We start from the raw sequence: 20,541 nt of genomic DNA on the forward strand, positions 1-20,541 counted from the left end.
ATGGATGTATAAACATTCACTCTCTAACAAATGGGAACTAGAGAGACTCCCTTCTGTACGGAACTGAGGGAAGAAATGCCTCGAACGTTCATCAACACAGAAACCTCCAGGACAAGCTCTGGCCTTTGGATTGGTCTAAGGAATGTCACCGAAGGAAGCAGGGGGGTGTTGAAGGATGCAGCCCCCACTGCCTTGCAGTTGTATTGACAAAATTCCTTAGAGAAGCCTCAAAGGGGGAGATCTGCAGTGGTAACAAGAACTGGTAAGAGATGATCATTTCTGGGATGACCGGTAACATCTCCGGGAACGGAAGAAAAACCAAAACTGGGCAACGACCACGGACTCAGCCGGAACCCCTGCTCCACCTTTTTCCTTGACTCTCATGGAAATGAATTTGTGGGATGCCTGCCCCTCCTCGTCTAGCATGCTAATCAGCTGGTAAGATGAATTTTTAAAGGCAACAGAAACTTTGCTGGGTGTGCACCCACCACCCAGGATTACCCGACCTGAGACAATGCTGGATCCAGGGGTAGTGATCTGGATTTATTTGACTCTCTTTCTCTCCTTTCTTTTTTTTTCCTTTCTTTTCATTTCTTTCTTATAGATTTATAAGAGACCACATTGCTTATTAATCCTTTTCCAAGTTTAAATTGTTCTCTATTGCAAGTAAAACATTTTTAACTGGTTGTTTGGTGTCGTTTCACCTTAATTTAACCCGAGGGGATCACAAAACAATGGGGATTCTCTGGGCTTCCAGTCCGGGCCGTGACACCTTCTGAATTGCTTCCTCAGATTCTCTGCTCAAGTACACCAAATCATCCTCACATTTATCCTTGACATTTTCGCATGCCCAGCAGTTTAGCCTTACGCCATGGCTTGAAAAGTCAAGAGATTCAAACTACCATTAGTCAGGGAAAGAAAGTCCAAGAACTTCGGCACTTCTACAGATGACATTTGCAATTTTAAAAGACCTCTCTGTTCAAAATAAATTAATTTGCACATTCCAGTTCCAGGCTACTGAACTTTGCACTTTCTTTAGACAGTGCGTGCTGTATTATGAAACATTCCTCTGTTTCAGAATATAAAAGGGAAAAAACGGAGTCATCAATAGCCACTGGTCTCCGCAAAGTTGATCCTGGAGACTGTTCACCAAAATGTTACTCTGAGTTGAAAGAGAGACAGTAAAGAATGCACAGTGAGTGCTTTCAGGACTAGATTAATAATCACTTTCAACCAGATGACTGAGTTGAAAAACTGGTGGAAAATTGATTCTAATAAAGCATTTCATTTTTTTCATGAGCATCTCCCCAGATATATACTTCTGAAGTCTCTTAAAATACAGACTGATTTTTAAAATAACAACTCTGAATAAAAAGCACAAACCTTCTGTTTTGAAAGAATCACTCCACAGCATTTTAAATTTTTCAAAAGAGCTTGCACCCTCTCTACGCAAAACATATTTCAAACTATTTAAAGGTTGAACTTATTTCCTTAACTTGCCTTGAATTTATGAGCAGGACAAGTTGCCTGAAACTGCCCAAACTGTTGGTCCAAAGATCTCTGACTGGCTTTTACCACCACCGAACCTCCCTGTAGGCTATGACAGCATCCATTCAGAATAAAGGCATTACTGTCACTTTAAAATCATTTGTATATCGTATCAGGCATTGCCCTCAAAGTATTTAGTGAATAGTTTTTATGGGAAACAATCTTCTGCTAGGAATTAGGGGAGGGGTAGAGAGGAGGAAGTCTTACTTCTGCTGTTAGCACACTTTACTCATATACCTTAAAAATCAAAGTACTAAAATTAATTTATAAGTAACAATTTGAAGTGAAATTGACTTTCTCTAATTACATTCAGTGTTATATACTGCAATGCATTACTAAATAAAAAGATAGTATCAAAAAATGACAAAAATTCAGGCTTGATTTAAGCAGGCCAATTACTTTAAGTGCTGCTACAGTCAGAAAAGTGATTCAAGGATAAATATGGGAACACACAATGCCATTTCTTCAAGAGGTTCCAGATCAAATTCAATGTAAAAGGTCAATTTTGTTTTTCCTCTACTCCATGGCATCACAAACTCCCCATGGGACTTGGATAACTTGGCTGAATTCTTTCTTTCCTGGCATTCTCTGCAGCAACAACGATGATGATACATTACGTTACAAGAGATGCTCTTTCCACAGGAAAGTCATCCATTTTTTCACAGGTAGAAATTTAAGATTTTATTTTTGTCTGGATTCTAGACATCCAGTATCCCTGGTTATGCATGAATAACTAGGTGGTGCAAAATTTGTGAGGCCCGTGACAGGTAAGACTCAGAAACAAAACTGTCATGTAATTGCTGTAGGAAACAAAACTTCCCATGAAATTCATCACACTGAAAACCAAGTTCTTTCTACATCGCAAGATTCCCCAGGAAGCATTCAAAATTAATGTGGCATCAATGATCATTAAAAAAAAAAAAAAAACAAACAAAAAAAAACCACAAAAACCCACCCACAACTCTAATCTCAACTTTAATCTTAAAAAAAACAACCCTGAAAATAAATTGTAAATCAATAAATTGTGGGGTTTCTTTTTCCTGTAGGTACAAAGCTCCATAGAAAGATTTGAAAGGTCTAAAATCCTTCCAAAGTTTCTTCTTTAAAACTTTTGTACCACACTTTTCTTCACCAGACTACACTCACTTATTGACACCAAAAATTCAGAATATTACAGCTCCCTTTCACACGTCTAGTCCCATTTTCAATGACAAAACGGAGTCATAAAAAAAAAAAAAAAATCTGTTTTGTCTCACATTTCGTAATATGGGTACATGTTCATGTATGTAGGAAAGCAGAGAGACTTGATATAACTACAGAGACAAAGTGTTTTTCAACAGTACGATTCATCTACTGTAAACATAGCTATTACTCACATCTCTCTTCAAAAAAGACTTGGTATTCCTCATTGTTTTCATTTTCACATCCAGCTTCCAAAATCCTTCTCACATCCTTCCTCTAACTATACATCTGTTTATCTCCTCACCCTAGAAACACACTTACAACTGTTTGTTACCCAACCTCATTGTACCGTGGGCAGCACCCGCTGCTTTTAACCCATAGCAATTTCAGAGCTTCGTAAGATTTTTTAAAACTTGCCACGATACCAATTTTTGTGTCGGAAAATCTGATTACTGATGCTTCTATATCCAGGAGGTCAGGAAAAAAAAAAAAAAAATTAAACTCCCAGCAGGCCTTTACACACTGACACAATGTATGGAGGCACAAAAGATGTTCTTGTAGAGGAAAAAGCAATTCAAAACACATCAGCACAGCTGAAGGTTTTTACGATGATACAACAGACCCGATTTCTGTTGCAGGTTCTTTAACAGGTGGGTAGACCTAGATCCACAGAGCGTCACCTGACAGCTGTTGACAAACTTAGGATCAATTCATTTCTTTCCCCGGAAAATTAACATCAAATACCATGATTTAGCATGGGATTTTTATAAAGGTATTTAAAGTAAAATAATGCATTTGCCATGACCGTGGTTCCTAGAGCTCTTAGTGGAACGGTCTTATTCCTAAACGTGCCACTTAATTCTGCTGCCTAAAGAATTTCTACAGAAATTTCTAAGACCCATTCAGTCACGCTAGGAGGAAAGTTTTTCTTTCCATTTCACAGATGGGAAAGGGAAACACACAGGGGTTATAGAAAGCCTTCTCAAGATCATGGCAATGATAGCAGAGACAAAGCAAAGGCTCAGACCATCTCACTCTGGCCTTGAGCTCCAACAGCTCTACAACGCACCAGCAAGAGAGAAGCCTTCTCTTAGCTACGACTTGAATTGCTATAGTGCCCAGCCATCGTTTTCATATCAAACAGCTGAAAAGTTCCCACGGTGATCAACGGGGAGCAGCTTCCCAAGCACTTCTGAAATTATGCACAAAACATCAATGAGGAAAGTGGAAAAACAAGGGCTGAGTCATGAAGATGCAGTATCTGTAGAAACCTTTTCTTACACAAATACAGGAGAACTGTACGGATACGCATCGAGTGACCTTTCCCCCATTAGTACTGCTCAGTAGAACAATGCATCATCAAGAAGAGTTTGGATGCTCCAACTATCAAGTCTGAGGCCTTGGAAAGGTCACTTCTCCAGCACCACACTATTACCCATTTCTTGCTATTATCCATTTCTTCACCACAAGTGACAAAAATCTTAAAGCTGCTTTCACATTAAATAGAATACCACAGTTTTCATCCTGCTTCTATTATCTCCATTTAACAATCTTTTTTCTCTAAAACTTCTGCATTTTTCCTGTGAAATCTCTCCAATTGTTACAGAACTTAATGCCTTTTACTGGAAAGGGCCACATTCTTTCACTGAAGTTGTGCATACAGACTTCTATCTGTCACTTCAGCCTAAAACAAGGCATATTTTACTGTAAGCACAATAACATTAAGGGGCTCGTTAGGCTGTTCAGCGAGTACTCTTTATTTCTAATTGCCAAGTCTGTTACTTTTACTTAATTTAACCATTGCAGAAATTATAATCCAAAATGTATGTCTGATACGGGACAAGTAATTCATAAGGGTACGTAACTTTCAGCTCTAGTATAGCACAGCATTACTATAAACACGGGACTTCTTTAAATTGCGCACTGTTGTCTTGTCTTCAGAAAACCTGACAGTTTCCACCAGGAGGACACCAAGGGATCGGCTGCTTTTCAGAGATCAGCAGATGGACAAATTAAAACATTACTCAAGGGAATAGTGTAACTGCCAGAGAGCAGGTAGAGAAGGACCGTTTATTCCAGTAACTCCACAAAAGCCCAGTGCTGGAAACTCTCTGTAATCACGAAGACGTGTTGTCCAGGTGACCTCCCTCCTGCGGGGCAGCGGGCAGCGCTGCTGGAGACACGGAAACCCCCCGTTAGTGCTGAGCTCACTAACGAAGGCAACGGGCACGTGCTGGAGCCAGGCTGCTGCCCCTGCGCTCAGCCTCCAGGGGCTGGCAACCAGGATAACTATCCCGATTCACCGGAGCCTGCCCAGAGCTGGCGAGGTGCAGTTGGCTTCTTTATGGAAAGATAATTGGCTTCTTTATCCTTCCTCCCACCAAATTCTTATGAAAAAAAATCCTTCTAGTGGAATTAGTCCGAGATGGCTGTGGCATCTGAGAGGAAGAGGAGAGGAAAGAGCCCATGGGCAGCTGCAGGACACAACATGCTCTCCCACCAGAACGAACCCAATGACTGCAACGATTTTCCAATCCCTTTTAGTATCTTACTGGTACAGACCGAAGGTCAGTCTGTGGTGATAAAAGATAACTTTGATCATAATTCATACTCTCTAAATTCAGTTAAGGGTTTCGGGATTTGGTACCAAGATGTTAACCCTTTGCAGAAAACGGCAAAGAAACGTGGATGTACCACTGGAATAAGCGATACCAGAGTTCAGTACCAGGTTTGCTACCAAGGAAAACGGGCAATAGGAGTTTGTACATAAAGTGTTCCCAGGGCCAGGACTCCCAGGGGTTGAAAGATCCCCAACTCAAGCAGTTTTAGAAGGTTAAAGCTACAAATCAGCAGAAGAGAAACAGTAACTATAAAAGGATGTTGTAAAACATGTTTTAAGACATCCTTTTAAGATTTATTTTATCCAAGAACAACAAAAAAAAATATTGTTAGATAATTTTAACTTTTTAAACCCAATCCTCTGCTACATATCACCTTTATCACCAGCAGAAGGCCACCAAAAGAACACTACCACACACCTTGTGGTGTTTGCTTTCAAAGCACTCACTGGTCAAGTGTTACATGGGACAGTAATCACATGGCAGTTTATTTGCTGGGACGCTAGAGTCTACAGTTTATGACAACTTCTCATACTTAAAATAATTCCATATAATGAAAAGGATGTTACAGCCTCAGATGATTTCCCACTTAAAATTACCCTCATCTTCCTCAATGTGCCTGTTGAAGAAGCAGCAAGTGACATCTCTAACAACTGAGGACAGAAAGTCATACTCAAGACTTTCAGAGCTCTTCTGAGGTCAGGACCCTTTGCATAACCTTTTTGTTTTGGTGGTTGTTGGGTTTTTTTTAAACCACGAGTCTCCCAACTTCCAACATCAAAGACATTACTTCTCTCTGATTCACTACTGAAAATCTGTCATTATATAGGGAGAATGCAAATAAAAATCTATTTTTGCAGTTGCAGAAGACTATGTATAAAATCTAAACCATATCCTCAGATACACATTAGATTATTTTTCCAACTGCAATTTAACCTTAACTTCCTTTCTTTGTATTCTGTTCATAGTAAGTCACCACGCCAAAAGCTTACACATCACATTTTAAACCAAAAGTGTTTGCACGGTTTTAAAACATACTGTAGAAAATTTCTTTTCCCCATTACAGATCCTATATCCTAAGATGACAGTGCCGAAAATACCACAAGTTAGACATATGGAACAGTGCTCCTATCAGTTGAGATGGGGGGGTAGGGAATAATTATGCACACAGTTCCCTTTCATTCCGAGAGCTTAGCACAATGAGAGATTTATTTTTTTCATTGATTCTTTACACCCACCATAAGGTACTAAATTTGCTTGGGTAGAGACTCCTTTTCCTCAAGTTTCAGCCCAAAGTAAAAATTTTGCTGAAGGAAATGCATCAGATGCAGTGAGAACGCTAACTCTACTTTTTGGTTTGATGCCAGGAAGTATATCACTGTGAAATTTAGTCCAAACGAAAGGAGAATAGCGTGAGGAAGCATGTGAAAAAAAGAAATGGTAATAGTTATTGTGAAAATTAATTTTTAAAGAGAACAATACTCAGCTTTTATAGAAAGTGTTTTTTGGGAATGGGTAGAGGCCATGTTGAACTTCCTTGCACAGCTTCGTGACCCCTTGCCAACCAATGTCAACACTTTATTAATATTTTACTGAAAAAGTGTGAGATGATTCAAACTTTGGCTGTCTTGGCTGGTGTTGCTAAGCAACTTTGCTGCTTGTCTGAGAACTATTTTTCACAGCAACCTTTCCTTCAAACCAAAGACCTGCATCCTCTTGAAACTCTTTCCTCTTTGTCAATGAAAAACCCAGAAGGTTATATTCCACCCCTCCCTTTATATTTTCCTCTCCGTCTCCCAGTTAAAATTAAATCAATTTAATAGTATCTGAAATTCTCCACTTTACTTACCATAATCACTGTCATAAAACACTATGAATTTCTGCCAGCGCAGCTCGGTGACCAGTTTCAGCATCACGTCATTGAGGCGGACGGGCGGCCGGGCGGCCAGCGTGTACTCCTCCTCCTCCAGGCTGGGGTTCAGGTGGCAGGCTGTGCGTGGGGAGCCTCCCGTGTTGCGCTGTACAAAGAGGTGTGGGATGTGCATGGCATCCGTCAGGGACTGCAGGGCGTTGGCCGAGGCACAGCCAGTGGATGTCACTAAGGCTAAGATCCCCAGGGTCATCAGGTCACAGGCTGAAGAAGACAAGAAAGAAAGCAGGCTTAGAACAAGCTTAACAATTACTGTGACCAACCTAGATGCTACGACAGGAACAAGACAGGCTTTACCCTCACCATTAACAGAGAGCTGAAATTATTTCTATCACAGTACAAGCTGAAACGTTTCAGAGTTACATCCTGTACCTTTACAGAAGCAGACAGTATCTGCAACCTGTATTGATAAGACGAAGTTGAGGACAGATAACATTACTGCTGTCATTTCTGCAGGCAGGAGCCACTGCAGATGGAGATTACGGCCCTTGCTTCAGGTCATTCCTGGAGGAAGAAGGCACTGGATTCCCATCTTTTAAAACCCACTTCACTGCTTTGACCTCTTAATCTGCGTTGCGCACACTGGATGAAGACTTCAGAAAATAAAGAGCATTTTCAGGTTCAAGGATTTGTCTCATACAACAGAGTTTTGAAGGATTTTTAACTTGATGAAAAAGCATTCACTCTGCATCTCAGAGCAACGAAGAAACAAAGGCACTTGTTAGAACAAAGGCAACTCAGGAATGACTAAACAATTATTAACAACACTGTAGCTGTCTTTTAAACGATCTGGAAAAGCACATACTCTTTGAAAGCACAGCAAGCCCATTTGAGGCCATCTACCTTTGAGCACAAGGTGTTAGGTGAGTCCTAACGGCCCGCGGGTCGGGCAGCCCTGGGCAGAGCCGCTCAGACAGCTCCATCTTCCCAGGACTCCTCCAGGGAAGACAACCTGGTATTCAGCTGGGGTTGGAAAAACCTTCCAGCCAAGGCCTCCAGCTATAATTCGGCAGCTATTTAGTCAGTGGTGGTGGTGGGAGGACTGTGCAAGACTATAAAGCAGCTGTTGATGCCCATTTTTATTACTAATCCTCTCGGGTAATAAGTGGCACGAAGTCGGCCGCTGGGAGCTCAGCACAGGGAGTGCTCACAGGTTGGGGCAGCACCCGCCTGGAGGGTCCTCCAGGGGCACTTGGCGCTTCCTCCTCCTCCTCTGAGAGGGCTGGGGGTGAGCTCAGAGTTTCAGCAGCTCCTCCTGAGCAACCACCTGGCCAAGCACAGCCTGCCCCAAGAAAAACAGCCGCTCTGCTTCCTCGGGATGGAGACCCACCATAAGAAAGCCAGACAGGAGACAACTGGAGATGCTCCCCAGTCCCAGTGCAGTCCAGGTGAGCTTGTAACAGCGGATAAACGAAAGAGCCTCTGGGATGGAATTCAGAGCCCCCCCAGGACACGCAGAGCAGCTGAGCAGGGAATTCAGCTGGAGCTGGGAGGCTGCTGGCACTGGTGCTTCCCCCACGGACGGTGGCTGCCTCGACACGGGCGAGCAGGGGGCACACGCAGGGCACGAGCCACAGGGCTGGGGCACACGTCGGGTCTGGCGACACAGGAGGGAGAGGCTGCCACCCCCCTACTGACCCCCCACGTCCCATCTCCGGGGGAACAGAGCGAGCGGAAAGGGAGAAAAATGAGGACTATGGAATAAAAGAATTTATTATTCCTCCTCTGAACACTTTTCTCTCCACTTTCAGAGCCCAAAAAGTCAAAGGGACTGGACAGGTTATGAATAATTAATAGTAACTAACAGTTAATTATAAATTAATATTAATTACGTGAAGCCACGGTAATCAAATACATAAAACTGTTTCTAATGCAACCAATGAAATGTTTAACCAAGTATCTTCTTAGACCCAACAGAAAACAAATACATTTCACTTTGATATAGGATAACAGAAAGAAAATGTTTGATCTTCTCTATATACAGAACACTCAACATGTAGCCTAATGCAACATGAAGTGCTTTTAAAATTATTTCCTTGATGGTCTTTACAATAAACATATGTCAGCTGCATTATCTAAATTTACTCTGTGTTGATTATAGTTATATGAAACTGGTTTTTTGGTTTTTTTTCCGAGAGCTGACCTGATTTAACAGCAGGGAGGCACTACATTTGCCAAATGGGAGACCCAGGTTCGGGAACAGATTTGATTTCCTAGGCTTCTTGCCAGAGAAAACTGAACATGTCATACAGGTAATTTATTTAGTCACAGTAGGGGAGGGAACAGAGAAGTGGGAACAGAGGGAGAGAACAGCAGAGCTGAGCTATAAACCCCTGCAGAGATCACCAGCCAGCAAGCGCTGCTGTCACCGAGGGCGAGGGAAGCAAGCCACATGGGTCTGTGGAAGGAACAATTTACTTGCAAAGCAGACAGAAGGAGAGAAAAAGCAAAGCCCTTTCTGATAGGAGGCTGCATTCAGAGAGTCACCCGTTTGCGGAACACAGAGCTGATCACCACTTGTTTAATGAGATAACTTCATTCGGCAGTTGACACTAATCAAAAGCTCCTCACATATTGGCAGCGAAAAGACCAGAAATACAAGAGACCACAGGGAACGGGGCCCCCTCATCCCCCAGCACAGCCCACCGAACACAGCTGGAATGTCTCAAAACCTGGTCTGGTTGAGGCCTTTTCCCAGTGTACTGTAGTTGGTGTCAGTGGGTTAAAATGAACAACTAGTCAATACGCGTCTACATTCCGGTATTTTGTCAACTGATGATGTTCTGCCTGAGAGCAGATGCTACACCGTAAATGCCATCTCCTCAAGGCTCTGTTCTGAGACAGCGTAGCAGACAAAAAACGGGAATAACTAAGGGAAAAAGGTTTCATATTTTCTGAATTGCTTTCTTTAGTCTAATTACAGAATGTTAAAAAAACCCAAACCGTGCCGTATTTCTAATAGAAGACTTTCACTATATAAGAATACACTGGATTCCAAGAAGTTCACCCTCTCCACACTTACTACACTGAAGGGTGAGGAAAAGCTCTCAGCACACAGAGAAGAAACATTCCTTTCCACATGACTAACACAACGGGGAACCACTACATAACAGATTCATTAAAAACCTCATTAACTCTTAAGATATCTTGAAATTTCTTAGCAAGAGAATGCTCAGGGATTCTACAATTCCAGAAGAAAACTGGTGACAATTTTTTTTTTTTTAGGATTTTTCCCCCCACATGCCTGCAGTTTCTTGCATACAAAACTTTGACGTGAGAAAAGATGTGTAATTTTCTGTTTTCCTCCATAGCAGCTATGGATTTTCAGCAACACTCAAACATCCCTGACTAGATGACAGAGTAAATCACTAATTCTGTAGTCAGCTGCAGCTTCCTAAGCACTCAAAAGAACCCACAATTTTTGCACATGAATTTCATAGCCCCCATCTTAACTTCCTTCAAGCTGAAATACAGATTTGCACTGCCATGGCTCACGTCAACCTACTCACATAAGGGAAAGGGGAATCAAAATACCTTGAGATCTTTAGTGATATTTAATTACTACAGTTGTAGTTATAGCAATTTCATACCGGTATAACTAAGTTGCTTCCATGTTTATTTATCATGTAGATATATTTACATAGATAAGTTTCAAGAAGGAATGCTTTCAAAGTATTTGTCCCACAGATGAAAAGGCACAACGTTCTAGCAATCCTGCCTCAATTTCACTGCTATATGAGTAGCAATAATTATTACTGTACTGAATGCCTTCATCACCATCAGGCTTCTTTTTAAGAGGACAACAACATCCTACAAACCACAGAGTAAGAAATGTTCACGGTAACATGATGAAAACATGAACATCACAATACCTAAAGACTAAACCTGTGTTCATCTATTTGAGCAGATTAAATCATGTCATGGTATTTTGTCCATCAGTGTTGGCCTCCATCAACACACCATCTTTCAAACTTATACTTGGATTTCATTGAAGTTTACCAAATTAATACAATTAACTCCCCTTTCCACATCTGTTTGAAACTTTACATCTTGAACTGTTCTTTCCATTACAGAGTTTCACGTGACACTGTCTCTTCTCTTCTCCATCTATTGCCTTGGTTTTTTCCACTTATCTTCTCTGTGTCATCTCTGTCACGATGTTGGCAGAAGTAACACAGACTAATATATGTTGGGCATTTTGTAACATCCATTAGCCTAACTTGACTCTTACATCACAGCAATACATACTAAACTTTGCTCTCATTCTGTAACCCACACCTCCAACTCCAGTTGTATCCCATGAAGACCACACTCAAGCCTGGAAGAGCAGCTATTATTTTTCAGACTGCACCTTATCCATCCAACCTTTTTAATCAGTGGGACTCCTCATTGCACATGAGATGATGCAAGAATTCTACTTTGCTACAACGATGTTAAGGTCCTATTTCTGAAGACAGGTGCAGATGGCAAAGTCCTGGTTTGGCACCATCCTCATAATTGTATTAAGAGCTTTCGCTCAGATTTCTCTAATTAAATCCTTCTCTTTCCAAACTGCAGGGAATCAAAGTACTCCAAGAAAAACTGTTATCTTGCTCCTGGCAACACGACAATACGACCATCTTTCAGTCTCCCTTTCAGCGGTTTCCCATTATTCAGAAAAGGGTAGAAACTTGTTCCTTTGTTTCCACAATTATCAACAGATGAGCTGCCACTCTCATTTCAGACCTAACAACATATCCACCTACCGGCACCCATACTGCCTCTTCAAACTCCAGTGCCTTTCCGTCTCTCACTTACGTGCATCCTTATAGCTGGTCCTACCACTTTGGACACCAACTCATTATATTTGATAAATTCTCTCTGAATTGTTTATTTTTACCGGTAATTTTTTCTTCTTTTTCAGTTTGACTAACGCTTACAAGCTCTTCATTGCACCACAAACGGAGAATCATCCTAATCATAAATAACTTGCATTTTTAAAAATTTCAGTTTGAAAATTGAGAGGTTGTTGCCTTTTTGCTAAGAAAGATTTTCCAATAAAGGAAGAGAACTTTGGATCTGGCAAGAGAATGGAAATCCAACCACAGTGCTTAGAGCTGATATTTCTTGTGTAGTACTCTGCAATGAAATGATTAACAAAGTTGGCACTTAAGTGTCTGTAATTAGGTTTCAAAGCTATCATCCTGCTGAGATGAGATGAGAGACCTCATGCTTACCTTAGCACTATTGTCCCAGTCAATCTGGCAGAAAACCAAATTTTTCACATTGTTTATCTTTAGAAACCAGTAGGGGAAAAAAAAAATATTTTTATCATTATTTTACCATTAAAACATCAAATTCCAGAGAACATAGCAAATTCCAGGAGGAGGGGAGCGGAATCTATTTCAGGAACCTAAGGCCTAACATTCCATGACATTGTCAACACCTGTAATTTATTCTGCTGAAAATGCAGTCAGCAAATCTACCAACTGGCCTAGCGAACAGATACAGCATATCATGTGCTATATACAGATAAACACACAAGGAATTAGTTATTGTATTATTCATGTGTACAAAATTTAATCAGGAATTTCATTCATTAGCCAATTTTTATATAAACTGATACAGTTTTGGGTGAAACACTAGAATAGCGAAGAGTTAGGAGATAAAAATATATCCGTTCAGAAAGATGATAATCTGCATCTTTAATCAAGATTAAAGGCCTATGGGGAAACTCATCCCTAGAGGTATTCCTAAATTAAATGGAAATGTCCTCCTGGGAGGCTTGTCTGGAGCACCGAGATGAGAGAGAAAGGATGACAATATATATCTTAAACAAACAAAAAAAAAAGAAACAACCAAAAAACACCAACCTGCAGCCCACCAAGCAATATTTCAAAATTAAGAGGATGATGATACAATTCCTTCATCTAAAACCAAACTAACACAAACCAGAGAAGTGAGCATTTTTGTGCACATCTAAACAAAACTGAAATGTTTCTGCTGTAGTACACGAGAAACTTCTATGAAGTCAGGGCAGAGATCTACAGCTAATTCAGCCACACTGAAAAATGGTAGATAGCTAATAGTCTTTTGCATTTTAATTCTCTTTAGGCCTCAAAAGGCCTTTAAAATTTAAATGCTTTTGTGCAAAACCAGTCCATAAGGCAGACAAAATTACAGGATAATCTTATTCATATAACTGAAAAGTCTTCTATTAAAATATCAGTCTACAGAAAGATTCACTCCTACTACTGGTGAATTAAGGATAACATCAAAACTAGTTTAAGCACTCACGGAACCTGATGCTTCACTAAATGGGGTTTCCCGAGGAATTTTTTCCTATCTTCACATTTTATGTTTGCTTACTCTTCAGGTTCTTTCATTAACTGAGAAAGACAATTCATAATGAATTTACATCAAGAGGCAAGTAATACGCTATGCAGTTGTCCTTCCTTTGGATACTCAGCAATAAATACATTTTTTGTTGTTCCATTTCTGTAGGCTTTTACTTAATGTTCTGTACTTACACTACGTTTCCTCAAATAACTAAAGAATTTATTATTTTTATTATGAAAACCCTACACAAAGCTAGAGTTATTTGTCACAGATTAACTGTTAATACAGAGAAAAGATAACAAACGTAGACAGCAAAAATCTTTTATGTAGCACTTTCACTGCTCTATCACTTTATATGTAGGGAAGATGAATATATCTTACTCCATTACACAGACCTTCAATCAAAACAAAACACATCTTGAAACAAGAAAGCAAGTTCACAATTATTCCACTGTGGTTTCGTGCAAAAAGCAAACCAATCAAAACCCGGAACCGCCCCAACTTAGATGCGTATGGTTTTTTGGATACAGCGTTTGAGAACAGTAAATATTTCCTCCCTTTCATTTGAACAGCTCTTCTTCTGCGTCTGGGACCAGGATACAGGCATGCTTAGATCCCACAGTCCTTGAAGCAATTATTTTGGAAGCCACAGGGAAGTCTGACACAGCCTCACCATAGCTCCTGGTGGCAACTGTGTTCCCCCGCGTGTTAGCATTCAGAGCCCAAAGATGTCAAGTTTTCCACCAGAGATGAGAATTTCAAATCATGGAAGTATTCCCCATGTATGATAACGCATCGCGAGAGGGGCCCTGGAGAGCATCTGTGACTGGCCCAGCATTCAAAACACAAATATAACCACCCCTGAATACTGCAGACTCACTTTCAATAAATAAAAATAAATAAGCAACCATTCTGAGAACCAGAGAGGACAGAAGATGCCTGGAGTTTGCAAGATCGATAACATCCTTGCTCAACTTTAGAGAAACATAAATCTTAAAACAACGGAACCATGTACCCAACACAGAGAAAACTCTAATGTTTGCCTCCTCAAAACCCCCATTTTGTAGAGTCTCACATCAAACAAGTCTCCCTTTATGTGTCCTTTTCCTGAAGCCATGAAACCCACATTGAAAAGAATTCACAATAAATCAGTGCAGGGCTCTCTCCAGCTCCGAGAAGCCAAGCATACCTTCTCCTGCCAGCTCGCAAGCTCAGGAATTGCTTCAAAATCTGAACACACCCCACAACGCCAGAGCATCTCTAGACAAGATAGCGATACCTTCCCTTGGGCAAATCTATGATGGAAGGTCCTTAAGAAATAATTGGCAACAGCAATAAATCCTGGGCCATGGTCCCTAAAAATCACAAGACTTACAGCAGCAAAGCTAAAAAATATATAAGCCAAGCTGCAGCGGGATCATTAGCATCCACACACGGATAAGATGCTGTCAGAGAGGCACAGACTACTACCAGCTCCCTGAAAACTGGAGCGGCTCATTGCTGACCCGTGACAGGTTCATTTTTCCTTTTAGTGCAACTATTGAAGAAACATCACATTTGCCAGCAGTGGAATTGTCTTTACGAGCCCTCCATGGGTTTGGTTTTTTTTGCTACTTAATCTCCTAATAGCTACCAACCAAAACCATTACACTAGATAATATATTGGGAAGAAAACAGAATAATTACCATTTAGCCTGTTTCTGAATTCTTTCTGCATCCTTCATTATCTATTTTTTTTCTTAGAAAACATAAGATAAGGGAATCTTAGGTGTTTTTTTCTTAGCAACAGAATCTTAGCAACTGAAGTAAGACTGGAAAGCGAGTTGATAAATACTTCCTTCCTTTTAGAAAAACCTATCATAAATTGTATGGGTAAAGTCCTATAGCTGGGCACTTCAGTCTCCAACATAAGTAAAAATCTCACAGCAGGCCAGATCAAAGCTGTGATCCAAAAATTTGATATGCATCACCCATTACATTTTCTAAGATAATGATGATTTTTTCGGTAGGCCAACAGTTATGAGGAAAAGATTCCAGAAAACCAGCACATAAGTTCAAGAAAACCAGTATGTCCATGTGTTAGGGTGCATATTGAAGCGTACACGTCATCAGTGTATCACAACATCCCTGAAAAAGCATCTAAAAACACCTCAAAAGCTAAGGAAAGCGTGAGATTTTGAAATGTTTCCCAAAAACTTTTCAGAAAAAGTATTATTAAAGATCATCCCTCTCTTTTTGGGGGCTGCTTTTATTGTTTCATGCAGCACTCAGCAGCCTGAGGTGAACAACGAGGACTAGGGGAAGGAAAAAAAAAAAAAAGAAATGTTTTTTTCTATGTATTTTTTTTTCCTTCAGAAACACGCTACCCATCACCCACAGAACAGAGGCACGCTGGCGATATCCCCTTCCTTGTGCTGCCTTGCCCACACCGCCTCTTTACCTCTTCCAGGGTCAGAAGGGGGGTCCATCTCCTGCGCCCCTGCTCGGAGGGCTAACGGGTGCCTCCTCACTGCTCCTCGACACTGGCTGCATGGGAGAAGCAGTATTGAGATCTTCAACTTGCTTTCAACTATATGCATTACTACCTGATGTCTCGTGAGCCAATTCTCAGCACGTATAAACTGTCAGAGCTCCCCTGACATTACCAGAACCATCCTTTTCCTCTAAATAATAGTCACTGTGTCTTGTTTCCCCCATTACCCCCGTGGTTCAGCATTTTCAGCAAACTGTCATTGTTGGCTTGCACACACAGAGACAGATCACCTGGTTTTGGTCTGAAGGCTGCAAAACACTTATTTTATAGGACCTGTAGTGAACGCACAAAATTGCATAAATCCTTTCCCTAGAGCGCAGGTTGGCTGCAACAATTGGAGGTTTAAAGCAATTTCCCTGGAGAAGCAAACCAAAAGGACGTTTCCGTGCATGACAACGTTCTCTGTGTCAGTACCAACCCACTAAACCACTCGCTGCCAGCCTTGAAAAGTTAACCAGGAGAAGGAAGAGAAGCCATCTAGACCAGACTTCTATTTGCATTCATGCAGATGAAGAAATTATTTCAAAACGACAAGTAATATACCACAGAGAGGGGAACACAGTTATCAAAACTTGAGTTGTGGCTTTCATTTATTTTATGTGAGCATATTAATAGCTCTCTTCAATCTTTAACAGTCTAAAATAAAACATGCAAGTCCTCTCACGCCAAGCACACGAGTAAAACCGCTCTACTGGCAAAGCAGTTTAGTTTCCATACAATTGAGCGATGCCATCAAGTGGTCAAACAAATACACCAGTTCTTTCCCAAGCAGGGTTTCTGGGTTCATCTTCACTGAACACTCTACATTTTGCGTAGAAACGCTACCACCACGAAATCAATACGAGGCACACTCCACTGATAAAAGTGCATTAATTGAGAGCACTACTGACTGCTAAGAGATGGCCTTGTTTTTACAAAAGACAGATCTGATACTGCTCTCTAGCTCCTCCAAAGAAGGGAAGAGTGTCTGAGAGCAGAAACAGCTTTACAGCCAATAATCTGCTTTATAGACGAGTTTTGCTATTGGCTTTGCAGTTGGGTGGATTTGGAAGCCGGAGCTAGGAAAGACTACATAATGTAGGTATTAAAAAATATATATTTTTAAAAATTTTAGACAACAATTTAGCGGTGTGATTGGTTAAGGATGTTAAATATCACAGATCTGAAACATTTTCTTGTTTTTCTGAATCGACAACAACAACAAAAAAGCAGCTAATTAGTACCTTGGCCATACAGAAATTCTCCAGAATAACTCTACTTCTGTTTTTTCAACAAAATGTAATTCCATTAGTAATGGTTTGCTCCTGGAATCATAGCTTGGCACGATGTTTAAAAATCTGAATAAGCATTTCTGTTAATTTTGAATAGAGCATGGTTCTACAGAGCTGCACATCAATCACTATAGCACCAATACTATTTTAAGGCACTAGGAAGAACTGAACAAACTCTGGCTTTTTTTTTCCTTTCCCCTCTTCAACACTAGTTCCGAGATAAAATTAACTGCAAACCGTCTCGGTTATTCAAGGGACATAAGCAGATGCTTTTCTGAATACTGCGTATTTGGTTTCCACTCTTTGCAAGTTGTTTAATAACTATGTTTTCTTTTACCCTTCAACACAGAATAAACTGCACTTTCTCACCCTCTACTTCCTTCACCTCCTTTCATTACAAATCGGAATGATATAAAGTATTTTTTCACACCTTCACTGACGTTCTGCAGCGATGCTTGACTCTGCCGCCGCCTTTGGGACTATTTTACATGTACACGCTGAGTAACATCCCAGCGCCGGCACGGCTCAGGCTCAGTTCTGCCGTGCACTAAAGGGGAACGCTCTCCTCCCGTTTACAAAGAGCGGTCAAACGTAGCAACTCCAGGCAAGCCGGTAAAACCTCCCGGTTCTGTGGTACCGAGGAACAGATCTGGATTCTGAGCAGCACTGACAACTAAGGAACACATAGCCCAGAAAAAGGGCCAATAGAAACTTGGGGGGGAGCCTCGCCTCCGGAAATTGTTCATCCTCTCATGCCTTCTGCTGGAAGCTGGAGGGATGAACATCAGTCTAAGCATCAGTTGCTTCCCCACTACAACAGATTTCTCTATTCTGTTGGTTCCGCAGCACATCAGCAGCACGTGCCACTCGCTGCACACCCCCGCTCAGATTTCAAGCAAACCAACCCACTGGCACACGATCTCCTTCCCGTAACCAATCTGCCATTGTGCCTCAGGAAAACGCCAATTTAAAGCCAACAAATTCAAACAACTGCAGACATGACTCCAAAGCAACACTTCACACTCTCTGACCTAAACTCCAGGCAGGAGACTTAGTGTTATCGATAGCCCAGAGGCTCCATTCCGTCAGAGCTGCTGTGCGATGAGAAGTTAAACGTTCCGAGACTCGAGGTAAGTTCACAGAAGTGACCGCTGCCTGACGGACAGACACCGAGTTCCATACTCTAACAACCAGCTCCAGAAATACACAGCCCTAAAACATTTCCTTACCGTCCTGTCTGTGATTTTCCTCTTCCAACAGCGCTTACTTCTACCAGCAAAATGGACAGCGATATTATGTAAGACAGATGAGACACCAGAAATCAATTCACGTAGCCAAGGAAGCCCGCCCATGGTGAGGGAGCCAACTTCTCCAAACAACATTCATTTATTTATGCCAACTGCTGAAAGACTTGGAGTGTTTATGAATCTAGCTGTGACTCAGTACATATTTATAGCATATATTTATTGACAAGTTTTAGGGGTTGATCTATTGAAGGACCTCTCCAATGCATCACATACTTACAATTGCATTCAAGGATTATGCAAATAGCCCAAGCCTAGCAACAGTCTAAAGTTGCTATTTCATCTTCTAAAATCAACTTTAAAAGGAGCACTTGCTTCTTTCCTCACCCATGAAACACATAATGAATGCCAAAATTATTTTTGCTCAATACTAAGAAAAAGATCCTGTCCTCGCTCAGCACCAGCGTTCCTTACATAAAAAAACGCTTTTCTTACAGATCTCAAAGCCCCCATGACCATCCAGCACTACAATTTAGTGGCAATAAAATACTGCAGATCTGCATTCTCCAGTTTTCATTTTAGCCGCTGCCCTGGAGTAACTTCAGATACCGCACATCACTTTTTTAATACCTAATAAATCTACTCTAAATTACTGGACCATTACTCTGAATTTCCCTCTCCCCTTCAACTCTGCATGAGTCAAAACAGAGAAAAACATCAAAACCCAAAATTTTCAAGAGTTTTTATCTGAATACATGAATTTAGCGAGGTGCTTATATGTATTATAGTCACATGCTCAAGTCAGAAGCCAAGTAAAAAATTCAGAAGCCAAACGTTAGATAGTCACAGCAGCTACAGCCTTCTTGCTAATCTCACACTGTCCCAACCATCAGGGGATTTTACCTTGAGAGCAGCACTCAAACTCGAGGACTGCTAAAAACCAAGTGACAGCAGGGCACCACAGACAACACAACGTCAGCTTCAGACCGTGGGGACCCACTGACAATAACTGTTATATCCCTTGCAGGTCTAAGGGGTTTTTTTGCTAGTTATTGTATGATTGTTATATTCGCTCTGATTTTATTTTTTTTAATTTATTGTATATCATCTTTGTAAAGTCACTGTCCCGTCCAGAACACATGCTATATACACAAACTAAACTGTCGTGTTCTTTATACCTTTTCTTTTTTTCTCATCATCCCTGAATTGTTTTCATAAAGTAACTTGTCTGTAAGGTGGAGGGCCAGAAGGAACTAATACTCAAGCCTGATGGTACCTTCCCCTATAGAATCTCCCTTGTCTGATTTCTAATAACCTACATGCTTGGCATGACGGACGTTTAAAGTTTCCCAAATCTCTCCAGAAGTGAGGCATTGCCTTCTGAGATTAGTTCTCTAAACACATCATGGAGGTGCAGTTTTCCCAGAGCTCAAACACTGTAGTCTAGTTCTGCAGACTCAATGGTTACTATTAGCTCTCCAAGCTTCCCAATTTACTTAAAATAACCCTTTCCCAAAGATCCAATTTCATGAGTGCTAGACTAGGCTATAATTTCTCATTCGAGGATCTCTAACAGTCAAAACACATACCATAGATTTTGAAGTAGTTGCTAAAACAAGAAATAGTGTAAAAATACTAACACCCCATTTCCAAGCTCCGGAACACATTAGCCTCATCTGGATGACTCTTCCAAATTTATGTGATATCTTCAGACTGAAGGCTTTCTTTCCCTTTTTTTCTTGCCCAGACCACAGTGTCTCTTCCCACATGTAACTTTTTATGTCTCTTTCCTTAAAATGAGCGGTGAAAGACCTTGCTTTTATAATCTTTTATGATGATTTTACAGTATCATCAACTTTGAGAAGAACACTTTGGTCATCAGCTGACTAAAGTCCCC

General features: G+C 40.9%; 1 protein-coding gene across 7 annotated transcripts in view; it reads right to left on the reverse strand.

The window, feature by feature from the left end:
* Positions 1–20,541, reverse strand: part of GRID1 (glutamate ionotropic receptor delta type subunit 1) — a 528,159-nt gene that overhangs the window by 304,825 nt on the left and 202,793 nt on the right. For all 7 annotated transcript variants that reach the window (XM_074924306.1, XM_074924305.1, XM_074924304.1 and 4 more), the window contains one exon: positions 7,198–7,482. In XM_074924306.1, coding sequence (XP_074780407.1) covers positions 7,198–7,471 — 274 coding nt within the window. In that variant the 5' untranslated portion in view covers positions 7,472–7,482. The remainder of the gene's footprint in view (positions 1–7,197; positions 7,483–20,541) is intronic.

Source organism: Athene noctua, chromosome 21 (genome assembly GCF_965140245.1).
Source record: "Athene noctua chromosome 21, bAthNoc1.hap1.1, whole genome shotgun sequence".
NCBI classification, from domain to species: domain Eukaryota; kingdom Metazoa; phylum Chordata; class Aves; order Strigiformes; family Strigidae; genus Athene; species Athene noctua.